Genomic DNA, 23,623 nt, shown 5'->3' on the forward strand with positions numbered 1-23,623 from the left:
ACATTACTGCATAAATATTTTGTATAGCTATAATTCGTCTTCCACTATGACATCACTGTGTGAAACTGAAGCCGTCCAGTTTGTTTCATTATTGAATATCCTTAATACAATTTTAAAATGTCCACAACTGCGGGTTAGCATGACGTGGCTTTCGGCTTTTCTCTGTCAGGGTCGTCACAACGAGCCATTAGCATGGTTTGTTAGCACACTATTTATGTACCTATCTACAGTTGGGTAACTTTCCGACATCAATGGACAATTTGACATAGTCATGACGTGATGGTGAACATCGACAAACACGTCACAACTCAAGAGCGTTACGTGTAGCCGAATTGTGTGCACGTTTTAACTACTGTAATACCTTTCCAGCGCAAGGAAGACTTCAGGCGTTCCTCTTGACGGGAGCAACGTACGCCACCGTGCAAACAAATGGTGAAAAACGTGAAACCGGAATGAACAAGAGTTAAGTGCAATTACGTTCCTGTATACCTCGCAGCTTTGTTTCACATATTGTGAAATTATATACTCCGGACATTTATCGCGTCCACGGAGCAAACGCTTCCTGTTTTTGTCTCCCGACAGTCATGTGACATTTCCTCGTGACGTCCATACTAGCATTTTAGCCAACGTTGCCCCCTGGTGGTAAATGTATCAAAACATTTCAGCTTACTCAAAAATATGTTCAACAAATACAATAAAAACGTGTCGCATCTACAACTTATACAGTTACTGGTAGCTACATAAATAAGGGAAAATGGCGCCGTTGGCGATTACGCTTTAAATGTAATTATTTTGACACATTTTTTTGGTTCAAATTATAGCCCAAATTCATGTATTTATTTATTCTCTTCTCTAAAATTAGCGTTTCAACCTTCGCGAACGTCAATGTGAAATGGGTGCAAGATACACCGTGGGGTGACGTCAGTAACACGCGCTCTATACGTCACCAAGTTGTATCGTCGGGAGAATAAAAAAAATCTGCGTTTATTATACCTTATTTCTAGTCACGAATAAAAAATATATTGTGATAAGGAATATTCAATAAGTTAAACGATGCTATTGTAACAAAGGCGCACTTCGGTATTTGCAGAATATACTGGCGCTCCTTCCAATCAGTTGCTGAGTGTACAGTTACTTTAGCAACCACACAACAAGAACGTCGGCAAAGGCCAAAGGAAGGGAAATGGAGGGGACCAGTGAGCTTTCTCCAGTCAGGGGCAAGCAGAGCATTTCAGAGGTGAACTTTATGGAGGCGACAAAGACGTCTGTTGCCTCCACTTCCGCTCCTCTTTTTGGAACCTTCAAGGAAGAACACACCAACATCCCAGAGGCAGTCGACGACTTTATCAGGAACTTCCTGCAGAGAATTGGCCTGAGCCGGACTCTGGACTGTTTTGAGGTCGAGTGGTACAGCTCAGCTCAGAAACTCCTGACAGAGCCCTTGTTGACAGCTCCCCCACCACCGGGCGCTCTCGTCATCCCCGATGCCCTCACGCACAAACAACTCCTTCAGTCCGAACTGCAGAAGGTCTACACAGAGACGAACCGATTCAAAGAGGAGGTGCTGTCTGCAGGGGACAGCCTCGTGAGGCTCCAGAGGGACCGAGATCTTCACCGGCTGCACTGCCAGAAACTCGTGGCTGACAAAATCCGTCTGATGGAGGACATCAAGCGGCTGAAGAAACGCCTGGCGGCCTATGAGCCGGCGCTGAGGCAGCTGGATGACAAATACGAGGCAGCCCTGAGACAGAAGATGCTTCTCGGTTTGGAAAGTGAACGGATACAGAACAACCAGAATGCCGGTCTGCTTCTGGACAAAACCCGACCCAAGATGGAGAGACGCACCAAGAAGAGCGCAACCCAACTGCCAAGCCTCCCCAGACACCCAAAGGACACGGAGGTTCCTGTCTGCAGCAGGCCGCTGAAGCTTCAGCGCGCTCAGGGAAATCCCGGAGAACAGAAAAGCCTGAATTCATTCAAGCTGTTCTATTCCATCAAAGCCCACGCGCTTCCCATAAGCTGCATCAGCCAACTTCCCGGGAAAAAAATCCTCGCCAGCGCCAGTGATGACTGCAGTTGGAGGCTGTGGGCACTGCCAGCCAGCAGGGAGAAGGTAGGAAGGCGTACGCCTCTGCGCACAGCATGGATCTATTCCCCGCCCCTTAATATTTGACCGCCATAGTGTCACTGATAATGACTAACATTAAATTACGGTATTAGTAGCCGTTCAAGATAATGATGGACAGGTCTTCTATGTGTTCTACAGAAGACAGTCAGAAATATTGTCAACATAATCAGCGTAAAGTGACATTTTACATGTGATCCGATCATAATTGAATCAAACGGTTTGGCACACGCTCACTTGCTGTCGTACTATTTGTGTCATCAGGTGGGCCAGATGGTCCTGACGGGTGAAGGTCACTCCGATTGGCTGTCCAGCTGCAGTTTTCACCCAGAAGGAACGAAACTGGCAACAACCAGTGGAGACACCACAGTCAGTTCACGGTTACTCGTCGCCGTGGCAACGAGACGCTCACGAGAATGTTCTTTATCCTGGATTGACGTTTCAGTTAGTTGGCACCACCAGGTTTTCACTGACATTTAGATATACATTCATTCATTCATTCATCTTCTCTTAGTTCTAGACAGCGTTCGTGCCTCAAGATTGTAGAAACTTGTAGCGGCTAAATTGTCTCTATTGTGTTATAAATGAGTAATTACCAAAGTTGTTCCCACAGGCAGGCGCACCTGACTGAGGTACCGCTTGATCCTCACTAGGGTCGCGGGGGGTGCTGGAGCCTATCCCAGCTGTCTACGGGCAGTAGGCGGGGGACACCCTGAATCGGTTGCCAGCCAATCGCAGGGCACACAGAGACGAACAACCATCCACGCTCACACTCACACCTAGGGACAATTTAGAGCGTCCAATCAGCCTGCCATGCATATTTTTGGAATGTGGGAGGAAACCGGAGCACCCGGAGAAAACCCACGCAGGCCCGGGGAGAACATGCAAACTCCACACAGGGAGGCCGGAGCTGGAATCGAACCCGGTACCTCTGCACTGTGAAGCCCACGTGCTAACCACTAGACTACCGGGCCGCCCACTTTAGATATACAGTATATATATATAGAGAGAAGCTGCGCTCCCATATTCACTGACAAACTCACCCGTTTGCTCTTTCTTGATCAGGCCGAAGCCTTCTGTGCTTATTTCGTCTTTAACGTTTGACCTTTACATTGCTTTTTTTTTTTTTTCTTCAGGTAAAGTTCTGGGATTTGTTTTGCGGACGTTGTGTGTTGACATTCTCCGGTCATAGCCAACCCACCTGGGGGTGCTCCTTCCACTCATGCGGTCACTTCCTGGCGTCCTGCTCCTCGGATAAAACCACCAAACTGTGGGACCTGAATAGCCAGCGCTGCCGGCTGACCATGCGTCGCCACACCGCTTCCGTCAACAGCGTCTGCTTCCAGTCCTTCTCCAACACTCTCCTCACTTGTTCGGCAGATAAAACTCTCGCCCTGTGGGACATCAGACTCGGTGTGTGCACCGCATCCTTCGTCGGACACCAGCATCCCTGCAATCACGCCACTTTGGGCTTTGCCGAGGAAGTGGTGGCGTCCTGCGACACCCGCGGCATCGTCAACCTGTGGGACATCCGGAGGCCCGCCTCGCCCCTTCGCACGATAGACGCCGGGCCCCTCAGTGCCAATCAGGTGGCGTTCAATCCATCGAGGAAGATGCTGGCAATCGCAAGCAGCGATAGTTTGGTCAGACTGGTGGATGTGGATTCCTGCAAAGTCAGCAGCCTGTCCGGACAAAGGGACAGCGTGCAGAGCGTCACCTTTGACCCCACGGGAAAAATGGTCCTGTCTGCAGGCAGTAATGGGCTCATTAACGTATGGATGTAGACAGTCGAGGGGATCAGCGTCAAGTTTTTTTTCATTGCTTTAAAATGTTTTGTTTTAAGGCACAACAAAGACAATTGTAGAGTGATTCACCATTTTATGAACATTCATTCATTTCAAACAGCGTTATTCTGCTGCGCAACAAAATGTAGAATCAAATGACAGAACACGAAGAAACGGAGCAACCCGGAAACATAATCCCGCATTATAATGTAAAAAAGAATCATTTTAAACTGATGATCCTTCATACGGCGTTAGCATCATTGCTACTTGCAAATGGGACTGATGGAAAGATGACTAGCGATTGCTGCGGCTCGTTATTAGCAACGACGCTGCTCATGTTTACGTGGGGAAGGGCTGCGCTACCGGTGACACTGACTCGAAACGTCTCCGTCTGTCACAGTTTCCATATTGAACGGGAATCCCGCAGATGAAGAAGAGTACTGTCCTTCGTCTATATCCTCCTCTTCCTCATGTTTTTCTCTCGGTTCCTCCAACAGCAGCTTCAGGCGATTGAGGTGATGAAGGGCCCTGCGGATGCAAACTGTTTTTCAATTAATGGGCTTTATAATACCGCATTTTTTTTAAAAAATCAGTTACATACAACATGTATGGGCTCAAGCATTTTAGGTCAAAGGCACAATTAACTCATTCACTCCCAAAGACGTTTCTAAACGTCTTTTCAGACTTGGCTGGTACTGAATGAGTTAACATTTTGCGTTTCGCTCGGGGAGTTCGACATGAATTTGCAGCACTGCGGGGCTCATACCGAAAGGAAAATATTTGATAACTTGTCTGGATGAGGTCGCAGCGGTGCGCAAGGCTAAAAGGTCATGCTCAGCGGTTGCTAAATCGCCAAGATATTTAGCACGCTTTGGCTGCGCAGTGTGAGGGAAATGAAAATGGTTCCATTAGAATCATACGACAAATCTTTGGCCACAATCATCGGACGAGCGAGAACATGTCACACATTCACTCAAGAATGTCGAGAGCGTCTCGCCAGCGAACACTTCGGTCATTTTTCAGTTGGCCCAGAGTAGTCTGGAACCGTGACTCACTCTTGCCGATCCATATCTGTCATTTGTCATTGTAGGGATGTTTAATGACTCAATGTGGGAGATTGATGATCGACACAAGTCAGTTACGTTACCTTTGTAGTGACGGCGCAGCAGATAAATCTGGTTCCGCTTCACTTTTGGGCCTCTGCAAATCAAATATGGAATAGAGCGGAAGAGAAAAGAAGCCTGCCGAGCGTCCCATTAGGGAATCACATTCTTGACACTCTTCATGTTAATGCGGTCCAACCAAGCTCGGCTTCGTTTTGAGGTTTCAAAAGTCAACAAAAGTGCGCTTCATCAAGCTGGCCGCAAACGGAGGAATTTTGAGCTTTATGGGGAGGGTCAACAAAAAAGCGTACCCTTTGAGTGTCTTTCCCGCAAGGCTGCGCGATGGGTAAATGCTGTTGTCGGTGAAGCTCCGCCTCCACGGCCTGCAGTCGAAACATCATCTGTTTCAGAGCCTCCAATGGGCCGGGTTGCTTGCAGACGCTGCTACCGTCACGACTAAAGTCCTGAGTCAAAAGGAGACGAGATATGCGGAGACAATCCTTTGCAGTACAACATCAACCGTCGTGTGGCGAGATGTGAGCCCAAAGAAATGCAAATTGACAGTGTGTTACTTTCAAACCACTCAAGGATGAGCGCTGCGAGGGTTTTCCAGAATCACAGGTCAGCCCTACCTGCTCGCTTTCCTCTGGCAGAGCCCCCTCGATGACCTCTGCCGCTCCCTCCGATTCTCTGCGCCATCAATAAAAGCATTAGAGACGCAGGACGGTATTGATTATTCATCAATGAAAGCAAATCAAAGCAAAAGTGTGAATGTCGGCATTCTTACGTAGGGGCAGGAGGACCTCGTGAAGTTGAACAGAGCTTCATTTCTTCACTATTCAATTCTGTGTGAGCAAAGGAAACATGCATATGAAAATGAGTCAAAGACGGTTGGGCACCCCTACCAAATACCGAGATGATGAATACCTGAATCGGCAAGACTTTCTCTTCTTGCAAAACTGCGGGAAAGCGAGTTCAGCACTTCATCCGCTTTGTGGATCAGTGACTCGAGCCGGTGGTCTGACATAAGGAGCACAGAAAGAGGAGTCGGCACAGATGGCGCAACATATCAACATATCATTTTCGACGATTTACCTCTCACAAGAGATTCTGAGAAGTCGGAGCTTTTTCTCTCTGAAGCCATCAAAGATATCTCTTCGGCAAACTGGATCCTTAGATCTTTTAGACACTGCTGGGTGTCACCCTGATTTTTTTTTTACAAACAATAAACAAAGAAAATCACTGATCATTCCATTTTTTAAGTCAAAGCTTTATCCATGATTCGTTTTTTTTTTTTTTTAAACGAATCAAACACAAAGCAATCAATCAAGAAAAGGCATTTTGATCTTATACCTGATCAGGTGTCCTGCCAGCTTCATCCTTTGTGTTTGCAAACCAAGAGGGTGCAGTGCTTATTGATGCTACTGGAGGTACGCCACCTTTAAGAAAAAAGAAAAAAAAAGACAAAACCTTCACCCCACCCCAAAAAAACCCAACATGGCAAGACTTTGGGTTTGCACAATAGTGAGGGAATGATGGGCACTGTATAGAAATGTCTCAGATCTTAAAAGTAACTGAAAAGCTCTTATTAATAAGAAAGGTTTTTCCTTGTCATGAACCCCCCCCTCTCCACCCCAAAAAATAACGTTTTGAAATTAACAGAATGAATGATACTCCACCAAGCTTGTCAGAAAAGTAGACCTCTGATAGGTTTAGTGGCCCGACAAGGTCACAATCTTGGATCCAGGCAGGCACGCTGCTGATCCCAGAGCGGCCCAGCTCTGCCTTGTTCTCATTATCCCCGCGTTGTAAATGGGGCGACGACGACAGCGATTCCTGCTCTGCCCTCGCCGCCCTGTGGGCACACTCACAGAAGAAGACACGCTCAAGTTAGAATATGCACCTCAAGTAGTGTAGCAAGACTCCAGGAGAAAAAAAATAGTGAAGGGCAATTACTGTTAAGCATCTGACAAAGGGGACGTCCTGTTTCAAAGTGGAGATTTCGGGTTCTACGTTCCACCTGGGGTGGGGGGTGATGCATATCCATCAAAATCCCAAACGACACACGGATGATGAAATAAGAAGGACGACAGCTCCAACCTGCAGCTGCGGCAATTGCTTCTTAAATGTGGCTGGGATACGTTATCCCCTGCTCCGTACCCCGGTTTGGACGAGCCACGGCTTTGAGAGGCCGCAGATTGAGACGAGCGACCTGCAGCGGCAAACAAACAAGGAGAGGACCGCACTTTAGGTTAGATTGCTAAATACAATCGCGCTGATGCGGTTCAAATGTTTCCCGCATGCATCACATTGCAAAACCTTGGATGAAGGCAGTTGTGTGGGTGACAGGCATGGAACCATCGCGGGGGATGGACAGCAGTTCGTCGGTGGTCATCGAAAGTCTATCGCGGTTGTCGCGGTGACGGAGGGAACTGACGGGGAGGGTCAGGAAATCCACCTCTCTGTCGGTTAAAGCTTCCCGGAGAACTACAAGTCGAAACACAAAACAAAAATCCATCCCAATGTGGCCCGCGGAACGTAGTTTGGGCGGTTTTAACCTTCCAAATTTGCGGTAGCAGTTTGAAGATGGCCCTTTTCCAATCCAGAATAAATGTCACAGTGCACAAAGGAAGGTCTAGTCAGGTATGTTTGGACGTACCGCATTTGTTTCTGCGTGCGCTCATTGGCGCTCTTCTCGGGGTGGACAACGGACTCTGTGGCAGGACCAGACTTCCCGGTGACTCGACGTTTCGTCTTCTGTCAAAGTCTGCGATGTAGGCATCCAACGCTGCAGAGGCTGACTCGTATTCCTTTGGAAATCGCAAGTTGAAAAGTTACTCAAAGTCTATTCAGCTCATATTAGCGTGCTGTATACATCTGGTTTTATGAAAGTCGATTTTTAAATAAATAAATAAAAATCACGTTTGACTATGATATAACTGAAGAGGCGGAATCGACCTTATTTCTGTATCTGAAGGTTGTGTTGAACCCGGGAGACGTTAGGCTGCTCCTGAAGTGGCCAGAACTTGACAGCAGTGTTGTCACCGTCGACTCTGGAGAGACGATGTCACTTAAAGGGCTGGTGGAGTCCATGCTGGGAAAAAAAAAGCAACAACAATCTCCAAGGTTATGATTTATAAGTGACTAAACCAAAAACTTATTGGAAAAATGCACACGACGAGCTGTGTAAAATTTCGTAAACTGTGGTGACGACAATGGATTCAAATTTTGTGCGGAGAATGCGGGACGGGTACGTGGGCAAACCGTTTGAATGGACAACGTGTTGAATACTGCATTTGAAATCGTGAAATTTACTTGTACTGTCTCGGCAGTCCAGTGTATAGCGGTTTACTTTGTTTTATCGATTGGATAAGTGTTTATTCTACTTCTGGTCATATGCCCGCAGAGTTGTTTTGCTAATTATCGCTTAGGTAACGCCGAAGGACAGGCAAAACTCGCGCAGCATGTTCATGTAATAAAGTATTACGCCCAATTAAACGTTACATTACATCGGGTGACATGAAAACTTACCCTCAACTGTATACGGTCTCCTTTCACTTTTTTTCACATTAGTAACAGAAAGGGGGAAAAAAATCTTACTTCTCCTCTCGCTGCTGGGGGGAGGCGCCGGGAGCACTTTCAACCAATGAAGACGGTTGATGAAGTACAGTGACGTCTCCTATTGGCTCAGCAGTTCCCGTCAGTCTGTTTTTTCCCCACCCCTTTGCCTCATCGATTGGTTAGATTTGAGCGGAATGCGTTGCTTGCTGTGTCCGTGACGTCATTCATCCTTTCAAGCACATGTGCAATTTTCTGACGTTAAAAAAAATCCAGATTTCGTCTCTCAAAACCAATTAACCATTAAGAATTTGTCCCCCAAAACCAATTAACGAAGCAGTACTGTGCGGGTTCAAAGTCTAATAACAAGAAGTGTATTTTATGTGCCCCTGGCTCTTCTTAAAAATAATAACGATTAAAAAATACTTTTGTGACGTTGAGGCAGGAAAATAAAAGCTGAGGGAGAAATAGAAATGCAATTGTATTTTACACATTTTACCATGACCTACATATAAAATGAATGATATGGATATGCATAAAATATATGCTTGTTTTATGATCAAAAGTTCGCAGCCAAGTGGTAAGATGTAAAAACTTCCAAAATATTCACACTCATGCTTATGTAAAGACCTATGTAAAAATCTAAGTTCTGATTTGACTACTTCATAAAGTACAGACTTTGTGTCGGGAACGTATCAGACCTAACTCGGGCCTACAAGAGGTTAAAAGGGCGGATTGTCTTAAAACAAATATTGAAGGCTACAGTTGACCATTCTTAAGTGGAAATATGTTTTGTTTTTTTTCTTCTGTATCTTGAATCCATCCATTCATTTTCCAATACACTTATTCTCACTGGTTAGCATGTCCGCCTCACAGTGCAGAGGTGCAGGTTTCAATTCCGGCTCCGGCCTTCCTGTGTGAAGTTTGCATGTCAGGTGTGATTGTGTGTGCCAATGGGTGTTCGTCTACGTGTGCCCTGCGATTGGCTGGGAACCAGTTTTTAGGATAAAATGATTAGAAATGGATGAATAGATTGATATTTGACAGCATTTCTCAACGACCATGCAGAAGGCTGATGGGGCAGTCCTGTCAAGGTTCATGGCCGCTGGAGGCTCCTTTAACCTCTCCCATGATGTCACGGGTTTAAAGCAGAGATGTAGAAAAAGTGAAAAGTGTACTCACTCTGTCTCCTTGTCCAGGCACCACTGGACTCTGCGACATGGACCCCCATATTAAAGTATGTATTTTAATTCCATGATTACTTATAGACCAGTCTAAAATTTGGTGATGAGAATCACTATTTGTCTTTATAAAGTAATACGTTATTTTTGGCCCGGATATGCGCATACAAAGTCCAGGGTTGTGAAAGTTTCCGTATTACTAACAGCCTCACGAAATGTGATTTTGCATTAACGCCACAGGCCCCACCATACGAATCATCCAATCAACTCGCGCGGTTGTTCTGCCGCTTGTTTTGTTCACTATTGGTAGTAGATCAAATGGAGTCCCGAGTGATTAGTCTGTCTTAATAGAAGATCTCCGAGGGGGCGATCGAGCGAGATAGACGTCACGGTCTCACAGCCCGCCGTTAGCCCAGCTCGGACCTCACCGGGCCGTGACTTATTCTTTAGTGGGGTGGGGGGTAAACTGAAGCATATTCAAGAGAGAAGCCCGTTTCTTTGGCAGCAGCAGTCCACGCGGGCCACTTTTCTTTCACCTAACCCAAAACAAGTAGTCAGGGTGGAGGCAGGGCGAGCCGGCAATAACGTAACATCTGTGACGTAGGCGCCTGCGCCTCCGGGTTGGCCGTTCTGCCTCCACAGTTGGACTGCAGGGCCACTGAGAGACCGGTTGACTTGAACGGATCTGAATCCTGGGATCGATATAAGTGTGTGCTGATGGAAAAGAGGAGGTCGGACTGTCCGGCTCTGCCACCCGGCTGGAAGAAGGAAGAAGTGATCAGGAAGTCCGGTTTGAGCGCCGGGAAAAGCGACGTCTATTACTACAGGTACTACTGTCCCGCCTCAACTCTTGGTCAGTGGTCAGCCACGGACAAAGTGTCGGAACCGGATCGTCTGCCCTTACGGCTCAATGACTACTGTGGAGTAAACTCAGTCAACATCACGATTAGTTTCGAATAAGCCTTTTAGAAGTTCTCAACAGTACCAGCCGATGATGACGAGTCGTGTAACTATTGAAATATACCCCCTCACCTTTTCTGGATCAACCCGTGTCGAGTACGTATAGTTTTATGATTTTGAATGACTACATCAGTAAACTGTCATAACGAATGTACTTGACCGGTTAAAGCGTCATACCCCGACTAAGTGGAACACTCCCTGCTGCTGACATGGTGCCCTCATTTCTGACCCTCCCATAGAAGTGGCTACAGCTAGAGACTCTAAAACAGAATATGTACTGCGACTGTTCAGCGAGGTCTTATTTTAAACAGCACTATTACATATTTAGTGGTGTGAAATTCCTCAGTCGCCGCTGACCGGCTGCAAGTAAATAGCAAAAACAGCTGAACAACTTTTTTTTGGGGTCAAGTAAAGGCACTTAGAATTGGACGTTTTATAATCAGCTTTCTAAAAGTGGAGGTCAAAAAATGACTTTTATCAAACAAGGCCAATGTCATGGGCAAAGTCAATCAAGTACAAGGAAAATAGCTGCAAACAACGCCTGCGGTCACTTCCTGTTGCTCAGACCGAGCTCCGTGTCACAAACATCTGTGCTCCGTCACTTCCTCAGTCTGCAAGCTGAAGTACATCGTGAGATGTGTCTCGGCTTTACTTTCAGTTTGGTTTGAAATATGACTCATCAGTTCCAGTCAGGAAACCCGTCAGCAGGTTGACTTACTGGAAGAGGAGTGAAACTTAACCACAGCTCATGGAGTCGGACGATGTTTTCTTCACATGGTGTCACAATTGTTGATTGAGAAACAAATGTAGGCCATGGAAATGATGTGACGACATGAGATTTTAACCCATGTTGATGAGTTAAAAGAGATGGATTCTTTAAAAAAAAAAAAAAAACGCAGCCTTTAATGCCATCCCAAAAGTCAGGGCCATGCTTGAAACGGTCTTTGTCTGGTCAGCCATTTCGGCATTTGGCCTTTACATGCGCGTCCTTCCGGGGTTCTTCTTCCAAAGGCGGAATTTTGGCAATGTGAGTTTGTTCCGCATTATGGTGCCGGTGCCTTTTATAGAAAACGAGCAGAAAAAGGCTTGAAGGGCCTTTCGTCTATTAATGACACAGCCTTTTCCTGAAGCATCAGTAACGCTCCCGATCAAATTTCTCATTGCTCGCAAGAATTCATTGGCAATGCGCTCTGTTTGGTTTGTGGCAATTCTGCTTACATGCCTCTGCAAATCCAAATGTGAGTCGAAATCGCCAATTCCGACTCGCTTCTGAGAAATTGCGATTTTAACTTTTGCGGGGAGTGAATCACCCTGTTGGCGAATAATCAAGAAATGTCTGCCAACGATTCCATTTGAACAGTTGACCAGATTGAGGCAAGTGCGTCTTTCTGACACTCTCCATTTGTCTCCGTGCATTAAGTCCAACAGGGAAAAAGTTCCGGAGTAAACCTCAGCTGTCGCGTTACCTTGGAAACAAAGTGGACTTGGCATGTTTCGACTTCCGGACGGGGAAAATGATGCCTGGCAAACTGCAGAAGAGCAAACAGAGACTCCGACACGACCAACTCAGCCTGGCGAAGGTAACGCGCCTTGAGCTCCTTGATGCGGGTGCACCAAGGAGTAGCTGCGTGTCACCAGATTATCAGATTAGCATCGCATTCGTGCGCAACCAAACCAAGACATCGCCAAACATTCTTCTGTGACGGTATTTGATCCCAAAAGTTCCACGTCCACTTGTGATGTCATTACTGGCACACGCGGTTTTACAAGGTTAAAGGACAGCCAATCGGAAAGGCGGATTTCCTGTCGCTTTTGTTCCAGTTCAAGCTCTAATGTCAGGCATGTGTGCTGACATGCTTCTAAACACGTACGCTGCTGGCTTGCGCGGAACAAACGAGAACAAAACGAGCACGATAAGGGAATTTAGAAAAACATACAAACATATTCTCACCATGTCATATTGTTTGGATATGTTCTCTCACGAAATGGACAATGACACAGGAAAAAAGGCCCCGCCCAACTTTAAAACCACTCTATTGGTTATGCTGTAGTTGTATTCAAACATACTTTTTTTTTTCCAGAAATAATTTGATTAATTTCCTGCGCGTGGCAAAACCAAACTGTTTTCAGAATAATAAGGAATGTGCAAGGAAAGAAACATCCACTGACGCCTCAACACGGCCTCCTTCTCTGTAGGGAGGTAAGCCTGACCTGAACACGACTCTGCCCATCAGACAGACGGCATCCATCTTTAAACAGCCTGTTACCAAGGTTACAAGTCACCCGGGAAACAAGGTAAAGACAGACCTGCAGAGAGCGACTGAGCAGCCCCGACAGGTAAAAACGCTCACTCTCTCTCTTACTCCGCATGTTGTCTACTTTTATCTGTTGAAGCTTATCTGTGTGAAATATCTTTGTCTGAAATGCTAAATTCTGAATTTGACGCTTCCTTTTTATCTCCATTAAAAACTTCAGTATAAACCCATCTGTGTTTTTGCCCTCTTTGACAATTGACCTCAAGGCGGAAAAAAAAAACGTGTTATATCGGAGTTATAACAGTGACAAGTGGCGCCGGATGTGATGGTCTGCCAAAAATGACATCTCAGGATGTACTTGTGCCCAAAAGTAGAATCACGATAGTTAAGTCGGAAAAAGTATTTCATATCATATCAGATATTGATACCTTTTTTTGTTTACTTATTTAAAAAAAATGAAAAACAATTCACTTTGAGTACACTGAAATGTCGTATATTGTGCCAAGTTTCTCCTCCGCTGCTGCATTGTAAATGCTTATTTGCGCTAGATGCTACCCCAATTTGTTTGTCATTCCCGTGCAAAGGTTACTGTCAAATATGTAAAAAAATGTACAAAGTAATACAAAAATGTATTATTATTATTATTATTAAATAAACGTATTGCAATTTCCCTACTTCCGAGCACGTTTTTTGTGTTCATTTTTCTCTCTCTGCCACTGTGTCTTTGCAGCTCTTTTGGGAGAGAAGGTTGAAAGGTTTGCGATCATCGGATGTCTCCGAGGAAGTTCTACGAACGATGGACCTACCAAAAGTCCTACAGAGTCAGTTGACAAAACACAACCCCCCGGTCCTGTGATTTTAGACGCTGACCTGGCAACTTTCCACCCCTGCAGGTGTCGGCCTGAACTCGAGTGACGAGACTCTGCTGTCGGCCATCGCGAGTGCTCTTCACATGAGCTACGCTCCCATCACGGGGCAGACGTCCGCCGCGGCCGAGAAGAACCCGGCAATCTGGCTCAACACGTCCCAGCCGCTGTGCAAGGCCTTCACCGTGACCGATGAACAAATCCGGTAAGAGGCTCAATCTTACTCGGGGAATGTTTCTATTACTGCTTAGGAGGATTTTCACGTGGATTAAATATAATAAGGGCGGGAGGGAGGGGGGGGGGCGGGACAGAATGCCCCTATCAGTTGGAAGACATGCACAAGACACCTGCTGCAGACACACACATTTTCCTCCAAAGAAGGACTTTATGTGCGGTACACACGTTTGATTTCATCCATTGTTTTTTTCAGCTCAATGCAGTTTGAATGAAATTTAGCTCATGCATAATGATGCATTCGAAATCCGTGACCCCCCCCAAAAAATCTATATTGGAAGAACGACGCACATCCGCGAAACAAGTGATGCAGCATGTTTTGCGGGCAAAACACGGATGGGGGATGAGCTGCATATTGGAAGGTTCATTCAGGCGGTCTTCAAATATGCGTGAGTGACGACAGGGGGCACTGTGGAGACGCACTCGAACCGACACCGTCCCCAAGTGGGGGATCTGACAGTCCAATGGAGCAGCAGAGCAGAGCCAACCCACAGTCGGCTCAAACCATTAGAGCAGACTCATTAGAATACGTCTGTCTGCGCTCCTCTCTGGCTTTCACTCCTTTTCTTCCCTCAAGCTCTTCCTGGCCGTTGGATGTATTCTGATTTCTGTCCTTCCATTTTCCTAATCTCACTTTATTTCGCCCACCCCCCGCCCCGGCATTTTCTTTCATTGGCTTATTTTGTTTCCGAAACCTCTTGTTTTCTCCACCATTGATGTCATCGTTGCAGACACTATTTTGTTTGTCTTTATTTTTTCTTTTCCTATTTTCATCCCCTCCTCCCTCAGCCTCCTGTGATATCTCCTCACTCCCTCCAGCATTTATGCCTCCCGTGCTCCCCCTTTTTCTTATCTCTTTCCTCCATTAATTTCCAATTCTCTCCCTCTGCCTCCCTCTGAATGTGCTCGTCATCCTAAATCGCTCTCATTCCTTTTCTCTCTTCCTGCCCTGCTCTTCTTACTCTGCCCGTTGGACAGATACTCCTTCAAATTGTTTAGACCAAATAGTCCAAGGGATGGTTAAGTTTCAGCTCCATTTCTTTTTTCAACCTTTCGCAGCCCCAGGATATTTTTGGCCCAGCCTTAGTTACAATTCTAGAAAACTTGAAATGGATCTTTTAGAGCCATTAAAACAGTGGATTGCGTGAAATACATTTACATTAAAACTGCCCGCCATGATTAATAAATGCAGAAATCAGAGAAGTACTGCATCCAACAATGACGGAACAAACGAAAAGTGCGGCAAGCGGATACAAGATGAATTACAAAAACCAAACAAGCAATGATGAAAAGCAGCGTGCAGACGTTGAAGGTAAGCAAGGAGATGCAAGCCCATGTCCCTTCCACTTCTGCTGTGCCGACAGTGTAAATCCAGCTGATTGACGTTGCCCTCCAAGGCTGACCTAGGAGACTGGAAAACACTGACATGCAGGATGTGAAATAGAACATTGATTTTGCTGGGCACAAATCACAACCAACCAAACTTCCAGGTATAATTCTGTTGGTTAGTAAAAAAAAATGTTTATCACAAAGATGGGGTCAAAGGTCACATTTGTGTATTTAAAAAAAAGCTCCTTTTAATAATAATTTTCAATTTATCGTATTTGCTGGTTACCTGAAATGGAAAAAAAAAAGAATCAACATGTGTGATCTGTATTTCTGTTGAAATTGTAGGGAGCAGGAACTGAAGGTGCAGCAAGCAAGGCGGAGTCTGGAAGAGGCACTGATGGCAAACACTTTGGCACAAGCTGCGGAAAACAGCAAAGACACGGCAGAAGGGAAGGCGACTTAAAAGTCAAAGAAGAAAGTCCGAGACAGGTAACCACACAGCGGCCTCCATAATTGTTGGCACCCCTGGTGACGGTGTTTTCTTTCACTTCGAGTAAATTCATTTTTTCCCCAAACTAATATAGAGCCGAAATGAAAAAGAAATACAACCTTTCAATCAAGTGCCGATCCGTGCTGTCTTTGCTTTGTCAACCCCCCTTTTGCCCACAAAATGGCACCTAATCTTCTGTAATGTTTCACAAGATGGTTGATTACAAAAAAGGGGGATCTTCCGTCATGGGGAAATGAAGCTTCAAATTTGCTTCATGAACCAGTTGTAATTTTTGGGGGCACTCTTCTAATTGGCACTGTTGGTTTAAATGAATAGGTTAAAAAAAATGGTGAATCAAAAATGGCAAATAGATCACACGACGGCAACGAAGGAGGATCTTTTTAAGATCGCCGTTTGTTTCTGTGGCAACACTTTTCGTAGGGAAGGAGATCGTCTTGACAAGGCGCTGGCTGCGTACCGCCTTTGCAAATGTCAAGTGAAATAGAAAGGGAACACGACTATTTGTCAACGTATCTCGGCAGTCGCCATGGCATCAAAAACCGCCACAAACCTTGTCATGAATCAATAGCGGCAGAAGCCGCGCAGGGTAGTGGAACAAACCTCCATCAGAAAACTCCTGCTCAACACTCCTCACACCGAGACTGACACGGAAACTCTGAGAGATGTACTCTCAACCAGTGGTGCAGCACAAACAGTATTTAGCGTGAGGGTGTGCAAACATATGCAACTCGGTTTCCCCCTTAATAGATTGAATTAAAAGCCCTTGTGGCACATCTGGTGTGATCCATTGGCTGTAGACAGAAGCGGTGTGTGTTGTTAAATGGAGTGTGCGTGTGCGTGTGTGCTGTTTACTCTAAAAGCCGACAGATAAGGAGGAGTTTTTAAAGCACATTTGTTTTCTGCGGAGGGGAAATAGTCGATTAATGCAGATTTATGCAGATTGGCTGGTTGGAATTCGATTGGGGTAAAAGAGCCGCTGAGAGTCGAGGAGTGATTACTAATGGCTTTTTATAGCTGGACCACAGTGGGCAGTGGCCAGCTAAATGGCTCTCTCCTGGGTTGTGTAACAAGAGTTTTAAATCTTGGCTGTAATCACACACGGCTGGGATCCCGTTGCGAAAAAGTCCGCTCGTTGCTTGCCGCTCTCTCACGGTATTTATGTTGCTTTGAAGGTTCCGCTGGTTCTTATCATTTCTCGTGATTGATTATGATGCGCTGTGTCTTGGAGAGAGGGACCCGGTTGGTGGCAAATGGCATCCCAGCACCGCGCAGATGCCGCATTAACAACAATAACGAGAAAAAAAAGCTCCGTGTCATTGTTTTAATCACCGCAGAAAGAGTTTGCATCCCTAATTAAGACATCAGCAGGAACAGCAGCCAATTGGGTGAGCGCTTTTTTTTGTGCTTTTTAATATCAACAAAAGTACAACTATGCTTGATTAATATTGCATTTTAACACCAATCGTCGCCGTCGCAGAGTTTTGTACATAAGCCCCTATCAATGAAATAAAATAGTCTTTGTACACGAGCTCCCTTGACCTTGGCACTTAACAAACAGGAAGTGCAGACTTTTTTCTTCCCCTCTTGTTGCACACGTGTCGAAGCCGCGAGTAGATGAGAGGAGCAAAATTGACCAGCGTGCCGCCACCGGAATCGCCGATGTCCACGGCCGAGCCACAGAAATCGTAATCTCGCGGCGTGCGTGAGAACACCTCACGTTGGCTACAAGCCGAGTTTGAAAGGAAACGACGTGTCCAATTCTCCCGTCTCATTTCGGCGTCTCTCGCTTCAGTTTAGAAATTGTCCAAATAAATATTCGGTACGCCCATTAGCATGCTCTTACCGTTGGCTTACGGGTTTCCCATTGAATCGTATGCGAGCGACAATAACGCGAATCAATCTTTTCTTTTGTCTCCGGGGAAAAAAAAAGGGGGGGGGGTGAGGACATTTGCACTAAAGGCCTGGATTTTCTTTTAAATGCGCAGGCTGGCTTTTTATCTGATGGAGACTAAGATGCCCGCTGCTGACTTGGAAAAGACGGGGAGCCTCTTTTGATCGGAAAACAGTGTCAACTATTCACGCTCGCTGCGTTTGTGCGAGAGGGAGATTACTCACTGCGCATCCTGTTCTTTCCAAAAGCAGCTGATTCAGACTCCCGCAGCATTTCTCAGCTTAGTAATTAGTGGCCGTCGAGCAGAATTATCTCCCTTCCAAAAGCCTTTCATAAAGACCGATAACCGCCGAGTGCATGTCTGCTGTCAGTCATCTGAATTGCCTCGATGGAGCGGCAGATTATCGGGCTTTGGTAATTATTAGGAAGTCATTAAGACTCTGCGGGGTGTTCTCGCTCTTGAATTTGAAATGATTGAAACACGGGGCCGAGGAAATATTACGCTGCGGAGACAATGGCAAGCTACCAAAGAAAAACAATGGAGCGTTGCAGCGGAACCGCGACGCAGCTTTCATGGGAGAGAGATTGTTTGACGTGGCACCAAACGGACTTCACACTTTTTATATTTCTTAAGAGAGCCCAGAGACGAGCAGCGGTAATTACAGCCCAACCAGCGTTAATGCACTCGCGGCGAGGAGGTGTCGGCGGGTTAATGGGGAAGCTAATGGTTAGCGCGAAGGCACTCCACATTCATTTGACTCCCCACCACCACCACCCACCGCCCTGCCCCCCTGAGAAGCGTCGCTTTATTGTTCCAGAATACGTCCCCTGACTGTCTGTACAGAGTGTTTTCACGAAATGCGTTTTAAGTCATTTGGGTTTCGAGTGGAGCGTTAAAAGTAGAGGAAAGAGTTACTTTCTGGGGCACAAACAAGTTTCCTCTCGAGTTTACCTTTTAATTTTAATGGAGCACAGCAGAAAAAGATGTTTAGTTGTCACACCCACGCATCGATTGATGTTTCTGGAGTGTAAACGTGTAAAGTAGGCTGACTCATTCGACTCCGCCGCTGCCTGGAATGGTACAAGTGTGTTGTTCTTGAAAACCTGCGAAATAATGCATTGAGGGTCATTTGAATTTCAACTGTTGGGGGCTCCCTCTGCTTGGTTTACACGACTTGAAGGTAATAGGTTCATACGAGTTACAATGATCGGAAATCACATTACAATGGATGCGACGGGATTCAATTATGGATGGATCCATACCACTATGATGATTTTATTTTTTTCCAATTAACCTCCAAATGATGTTTTCTACTATTCATGAAAATATAAAAGTGTGTGATGAAGGCTCCTTTTTTTGGTGTGTGTGTGTGGCTTTAATTTGAACTCTCGGTTGATTATACTGCACGCACTGACGATAATTGCATTTTGTGCCTTTGTCTGCAGTTCCTCCGTTCACCAGCCTCAGGTTTACCATCTTCTTCATCTGGACCGAAACAACAAACCAACCAAATGGTTGTAACGTTCCTCTTCAGACAAGTCTTTCCCCCTGGGTGACGTCACACCGGCTCTAACGTTAGGGAAGCTTCCGATTCACGGGAAAACAAAGGGTGCCGCAACACCAGTAAAAGCAACAATTGTAGCAACAGAGTGCTCTGCTGAAATAGGGAAAAAAAGAGCAAGCCTCTGAAGTCATCAATGATCAAAACGTTCCGTGAACTTTTAAATAAGCTCTTATTGTGTGTCCGTTTTAGACTTTTGAAGTTGTTTTTGTTTTCGAATGAGCATCACCCTCAGATGAAATCAGGTTGCAAACTGCTGGACGGCCTTTGCTAACTGCCTAACTCTTCCTGTGCTCTCTGATGATTTGTGATGTCCGAATTGTGTTCAGATCAAATCAGGGTTTTTCATTCAATAATGAATTTCCATGAATATGAAAAAAAAAACTTATTTAATGCAAATTTTATATCTTGAGAGAACAGTCTTGTACATTTTTCGGACTGGCGGAAATAAATGATTATATTCGCAAATGCTTTTTGTCCGTTGATGCATTCACTTGATTTTGGGGTGGGGGGCACCGGAGACGGTTGCTGACATGCGACAAAACCGATTCATCGGGTTGAAACGGTCCCGATACGGACCGGATGCGGTCTGGAATGGAGCGGCTGTTCGGAATCTCCCCAAAAACAAGCCATAAATGCAATATTTTATTCTGAAGCCAAGGCAACCTCACTTCAGATTTTTTTTGCCCAGATACAACTTTGAGTAATTTTCTTTTTCTGGTCGTGAGCGGGTCTGCGATATCTGTAATCAACAGTCAAATGGCACCAACTAAAAACAACAATAACAATAAAAGTGCAATTCTCGAAGAGCTCTCGCAGATGGCTGCCAACTACAGCACCATCTTGATTAATCATGATTGAAACTTGGCAGTGCTGGGGGATAGCAGTCTACCTATTGGTATGTTGACAGATTCCGGGATTATTTTATTGTTAATGTGACACGCAAATATGTTGTTGATAGGAGCATTTTGAACCCAGAATTGATTTTATGAGCGAATGTCAATTTTTCAAAATCATTTTGAGAAATGTTGGCAGATATATCAAGAGCGGAACCGATGTTCTGGAGTTTTTGTTGCGCCCGGGTTCCTAGTAAAGTGAGGAAAGTGAGTTCACTTCCCCCTCCCTTGCCAGGAAACTCGGGATCGAAAGACATTGGTTCGTGTCTTCAGCCCTCCTGCACCTTACCTCTTTTTTCAGGTTAGTCATGTTTAGAAAAGTACTTCAACCGCACTGTTTAACTAATTAAACACGTTTTAACGTGAATGGGATCGATTTAGAGTCGGTATATTTTTGCGAACTGAGCTCAATGACGCCTAATTAACTGCTCGTTGCTCACGGCACCTGATTGGAGACCGTTGGTAGCACTGCTGACTGCGCCAGAGGCTCCCAAATAAGATTATTTTTCAAAAGTGTGATATTAATAGATACAAAATGTGTCATAATACCAAGTTGTGAATGTCTTGAAGTACTTTGTGAATTGTACATGTTTGTTCATTTATTTGCTGCAGAAATAATTATGATAAAATATTTTATTTCTCAGTGATTTATACATTTGTTTAAATTTAGAGACAAAATTTGGGATCGAAAGAGAGTGGCATTTAGGCACGGTCAAAATCTTTTTGTTTTCCAGGATTCCAAGTGTTTGGGACCTGTAACGTAATTCTGACAACCCTGTAGAATTGATTGATTGATAGATTAAGTCATTCCAGAAATCGAGACCACCCAGCAACCAGCTGGGTGGTCTCAATTTCCCACGAGAGACAATCTAATATCTATCTAAACTAAAATCTAATATTGGAACAGGCATCCAAGCTTCATCCATGAAGGGCGGCGTTTCCCAATACGTCGATCGCGAGGGGTGATCGGTCCAAAGTCCAAAATGAAGGGGGGGGGGGATTGATTTGGTTTTTTTTCAAAGCAATTACAGCCCATCTGTAGCCAACTGTGAAAGACAGGAGACACCTACAGTGGGTAGTGAGAGCAACAGAGTGGGTGATTGGATCGACACCCCCACCTGCTCCCGTGATATTTACACAGACAGACTCCTGTGGAATTATGAAGGGACCACTCCCGTACCAGACGCTCACTTTCCCTCTGGAAGATGCTACAGGACAATAAAGTCTGGAACCATGACGCTCAAAAACAGCTTTTACCACCAGGCTGTGAAATTCATCTGCCACCCCGGCTCACCCCGCCCACCCGCAGTGACATGGAAGGACAACCCCATCGCTCCTTCAGCACTTGGAATAGAAACAAATGCGATACGCAAACGTGTGGATAAGACGAGGAGGCGGTCGGGTGAAGGAGATGGAAGAGACACGGGCGAGTTGTTAATTTCAAGGCCGGTATCTCTGAAGCAGCAGAATCTTCAGGGTCAGCAGGCCACTTGCAGAACTTTTGACACTGTAATGGACAACCTGACCCCAGAATACGTGGCGTGAACCTCGGGTGCGACTGCTTAAGCTGCTCCGTTTGACCATCAAAGCGTCGCTTTTAGCCCACATTCAATTTGGCATTTGCATTTTTGTGCCAAGGAGGATCTTGGGAGGGGGTGATACATTAAACTGTAAAAAAAAAATTTAAATGCCAGAAACTTACCGTACGTTGATTCCAACAGTGCAAAAAATGTATCGAAGGACCACGCAATGGCTAAGCACAACGTTCGTATAGTTCCGAGGTTCAAGATTTGAATCTCGTCTGCGTCATTCTGGGCGGTCTTTGCATGAGCTCATCGTACGTGTAGCTCAGGCTTCTCCGGCCTCCCCTTGCGTTCCCAAAACATTTTTGGGGAAATTAATTGAAACCTCCTCATTTTGCCTGAATTTCAACGAATGGCGGTTCGTCTGTATCGATAGCCTGTAATGATCTCATTGCAAGTCGATGTCTTAGCAGTCGTCTTCGCCCACGCTTGCCTGTCATATGGGAAATATTCCGAGCGTACCGCCACTGAGGCGTCAATTTACCGGCAACCTGGAGTGTAAATGACTACACTTTGCAGAGTCATTCTATTGTGGAGCTCATCCACAATTCAAGACACACACACACACACACACGCGTGCACACACTCAGACAAAACGGATGACCGACCATGTGTGGAAGACAGATGACTCCCAATGACAGCGCCGTTTACACTCCGGGGAGGATTTCAGACTCCTTTTACTTGCGAGATCAACAACAGTATCACACTATCATTTGTTGCTTTGCAATGGAACAGCAGTGATCTGAGAATTTAAGCAGGCGTGATTGCAATTCCAAAATTGGACACATTTTAGGGCCCGTTAGCAGGGATACCAATTTGCTTAGTTTGCCTCGCGATTGCCATCTGTCGTGATGTCTTTCTGTCTGCTTGGTGATCGGCGGTTTAGGTCATTTCTTTGACTCTTGTTATGTGTGAGCGATCAATAACACTCGCCAGTCGTTGAAATTCCCGCACCGGCAATGACTCGTCACTTTTCCCAATGTCACCTTATTTAACCATCGGCGCATCGATTAACCACGGCGGCATACATTACCACCTTTCCACGCCGACGGTGCCGCAATCGGGCGCACCCGCGAGTTGGGCGGATCGCCTCGAGGAGACTCCGTTTAGAAAAATGACGGGTGTGGCTTGCTAACGGTTGCACCCGCAGATGGTTGATTTAGCCGCCTTTGCGGAAACTCGCGTAACTCCGAGCCTGGAGTTGGGCTAGCGGCTTCGCTCCTGACTTGAAAGTGCTTTTTGGCTCTTGGTCCAGCCTGACCCGTCGTGTCACGGGAGGAGAAATTGCGCAGGGTTGATTTGGGGCAAATAAGCATCGTGCAGGAGCGGGGGGCGGCACAGCTCGCTCGGAGAAGGCGGGTTTAGAAATAGGCAGATCGCCGAAGATTGACTTGGTTGTTTAATTTAACAGTCGAGCAGGCACCGTGAAGAGCCAGCTCGTTGTGTCCAAGCCATTAAAAAGCCAATTTTCCATCATATGTCCCCTTCGAGGCGGCTGCTCTAACTTTGGCCTTGACTGCGACGACGACTCATGTATATATTTTTTTTCCTTTTATACGCCATATATTCAATATATAGTCGTAGTCTGTCGATTTTGCGCCCTTTTTAAAGACCATTGCTGTGGGCGGGGGCAAGAGATGACAACATGCCAGCCGCCACATCCTCGCGCATTCTGGGACTTGGAGTTTCTGGTGTGTGAATGTGCACCCGGGCAGATTTATTAAAAAGCAGCCCCCCCCCCCCACCCCGACAAAAGGGTCCAAAATTGCCTATTGGCCGTGACCA

The 23,623-nt window shown here is 45.8% G+C and overlaps 4 protein-coding genes across 10 annotated transcripts in view; 3 read left to right on the plus strand and 1 right to left on the minus strand.

Moving 5' to 3' along the window:
* The first annotated feature begins 708 nt into the window (after window positions 1–708).
* On the plus strand, window positions 709–4,060 carry LOC127591320 (sperm-associated antigen 16 protein-like). The gene is made up of 3 exons (XM_052051323.1): window positions 709–2,113; window positions 2,390–2,494; window positions 3,262–4,060. The coding sequence occupies exons 1-3, from the start codon at window positions 1,184–1,186 to the stop codon at window positions 3,907–3,909; spliced, it is 1,683 nt and encodes a 560-aa protein (XP_051907283.1). The 5' UTR covers window positions 709–1,183; the 3' UTR covers window positions 3,910–4,060.
* c18h18orf54 (chromosome 18 C18orf54 homolog) lies at window positions 1,195–10,802 on the minus strand. Its single transcript, XM_052051324.1, has 16 exons — window positions 10,784–10,802; window positions 7,971–8,106; window positions 7,672–7,822; window positions 7,332–7,499; window positions 7,113–7,224; window positions 6,969–7,032; window positions 6,692–6,878; window positions 6,366–6,451; window positions 6,108–6,216; window positions 5,940–6,032; window positions 5,800–5,857; window positions 5,645–5,702; window positions 5,324–5,476; window positions 5,057–5,109; window positions 4,077–4,437; window positions 1,195–1,205 (listed from the first exon to the last, which is right to left on the minus strand). Exons 2-15 carry the CDS (start codon window positions 8,103–8,105, stop codon window positions 4,269–4,271), a joined length of 1,596 nt encoding a protein of 531 aa, XP_051907284.1. The 5' UTR covers window position 8,106; window positions 10,784–10,802; the 3' UTR covers window positions 1,195–1,205; window positions 4,077–4,268.
* mbd2 (methyl-CpG binding domain protein 2) lies at window positions 10,108–19,827 on the plus strand. The gene is made up of 7 exons (XM_052051331.1): window positions 10,108–10,578; window positions 12,132–12,291; window positions 12,908–13,048; window positions 13,697–13,787; window positions 13,860–14,037; window positions 15,741–15,884; window positions 19,244–19,827. The coding sequence occupies exons 1-6, from the start codon at window positions 10,469–10,471 to the stop codon at window positions 15,856–15,858; spliced, it is 798 nt and encodes a 265-aa protein (XP_051907291.1). The 5' UTR covers window positions 10,108–10,468; the 3' UTR covers window positions 15,859–15,884; window positions 19,244–19,827.
* Window positions 19,828–20,053: 226 nt separating this feature from the next.
* dcc (DCC netrin 1 receptor) overlaps window positions 20,054–23,623 on the plus strand; it is an 88,166-nt gene continuing 84,596 nt past the window's right edge. For 2 of the 7 annotated variants that reach the window (XM_052051306.1, XM_052051307.1), the window contains exon 1: window positions 20,060–20,556. In XM_052051306.1, coding sequence (XP_051907266.1) covers window positions 20,385–20,556 — 172 coding nt within the window. In that variant the 5' untranslated portion in view covers window positions 20,060–20,384. Of the gene's footprint in view, window positions 20,557–23,623 lie in introns of all 7 variants that reach the window. The other 5 variants (XM_052051309.1, XM_052051305.1, XM_052051312.1 and 2 more) reach the window with 5 other exon arrangements.

The sequence above is a fragment of the Hippocampus zosterae genome, chromosome 18 (assembly GCF_025434085.1).
Source record: "Hippocampus zosterae strain Florida chromosome 18, ASM2543408v3, whole genome shotgun sequence".
Classification (NCBI taxonomy): Eukaryota; Metazoa; Chordata; class Actinopteri; order Syngnathiformes; family Syngnathidae; genus Hippocampus; species Hippocampus zosterae.

Bases quoted from the DNA above. Each gene is read 5' to 3' on its own strand.
- c18h18orf54 (XM_052051324.1), bottom strand. From the start codon at position 8,105: ATGGACTCCACCAGCCCTTTAAGTGACATCGTCTCTCCAGAGTCGACG. The intron at 6,879-6,968 runs GTAATTGCCCTT...TTCTTCTGTGAG, and splicing joins CCTTTGTCAGATGCTTAACA to TGTGCCCACAGGGCGGCGAG. The intron at 5,477-5,644 runs GTAGGGCTGACC...CTTTTGACTCAG, and splicing joins TGCCAGAGGAAAGCGAGCAG to GACTTTAGTCGTGACGGTAG.
- LOC127591320 (XM_052051323.1), top strand. From the start codon at position 1,184: ATGGAGGGGACCAGTGAGCTTTCTCCAGTCAGGGGCAAGCAGAGCATT. The intron at 2,114-2,389 runs GTAGGAAGGCGT...TTGTGTCATCAG, and splicing joins TGCCAGCCAGCAGGGAGAAG to GTGGGCCAGATGGTCCTGAC. The intron at 2,495-3,261 runs GTCAGTTCACGG...TTTTTTCTTCAG, and splicing joins CAACCAGTGGAGACACCACA to GTAAAGTTCTGGGATTTGTT.
- mbd2 (XM_052051331.1), top strand. From the start codon at position 10,469: ATGGAAAAGAGGAGGTCGGACTGTCCGGCTCTGCCACCCGGCTGGAAG. The intron at 12,292-12,907 runs GTAACGCGCCTT...CCTTCTCTGTAG, and splicing joins ACCAACTCAGCCTGGCGAAG to GGAGGTAAGCCTGACCTGAA. The intron at 13,788-13,859 runs GTCAGTTGACAA...CCACCCCTGCAG, and splicing joins CCTACCAAAAGTCCTACAGA to GTGTCGGCCTGAACTCGAGT.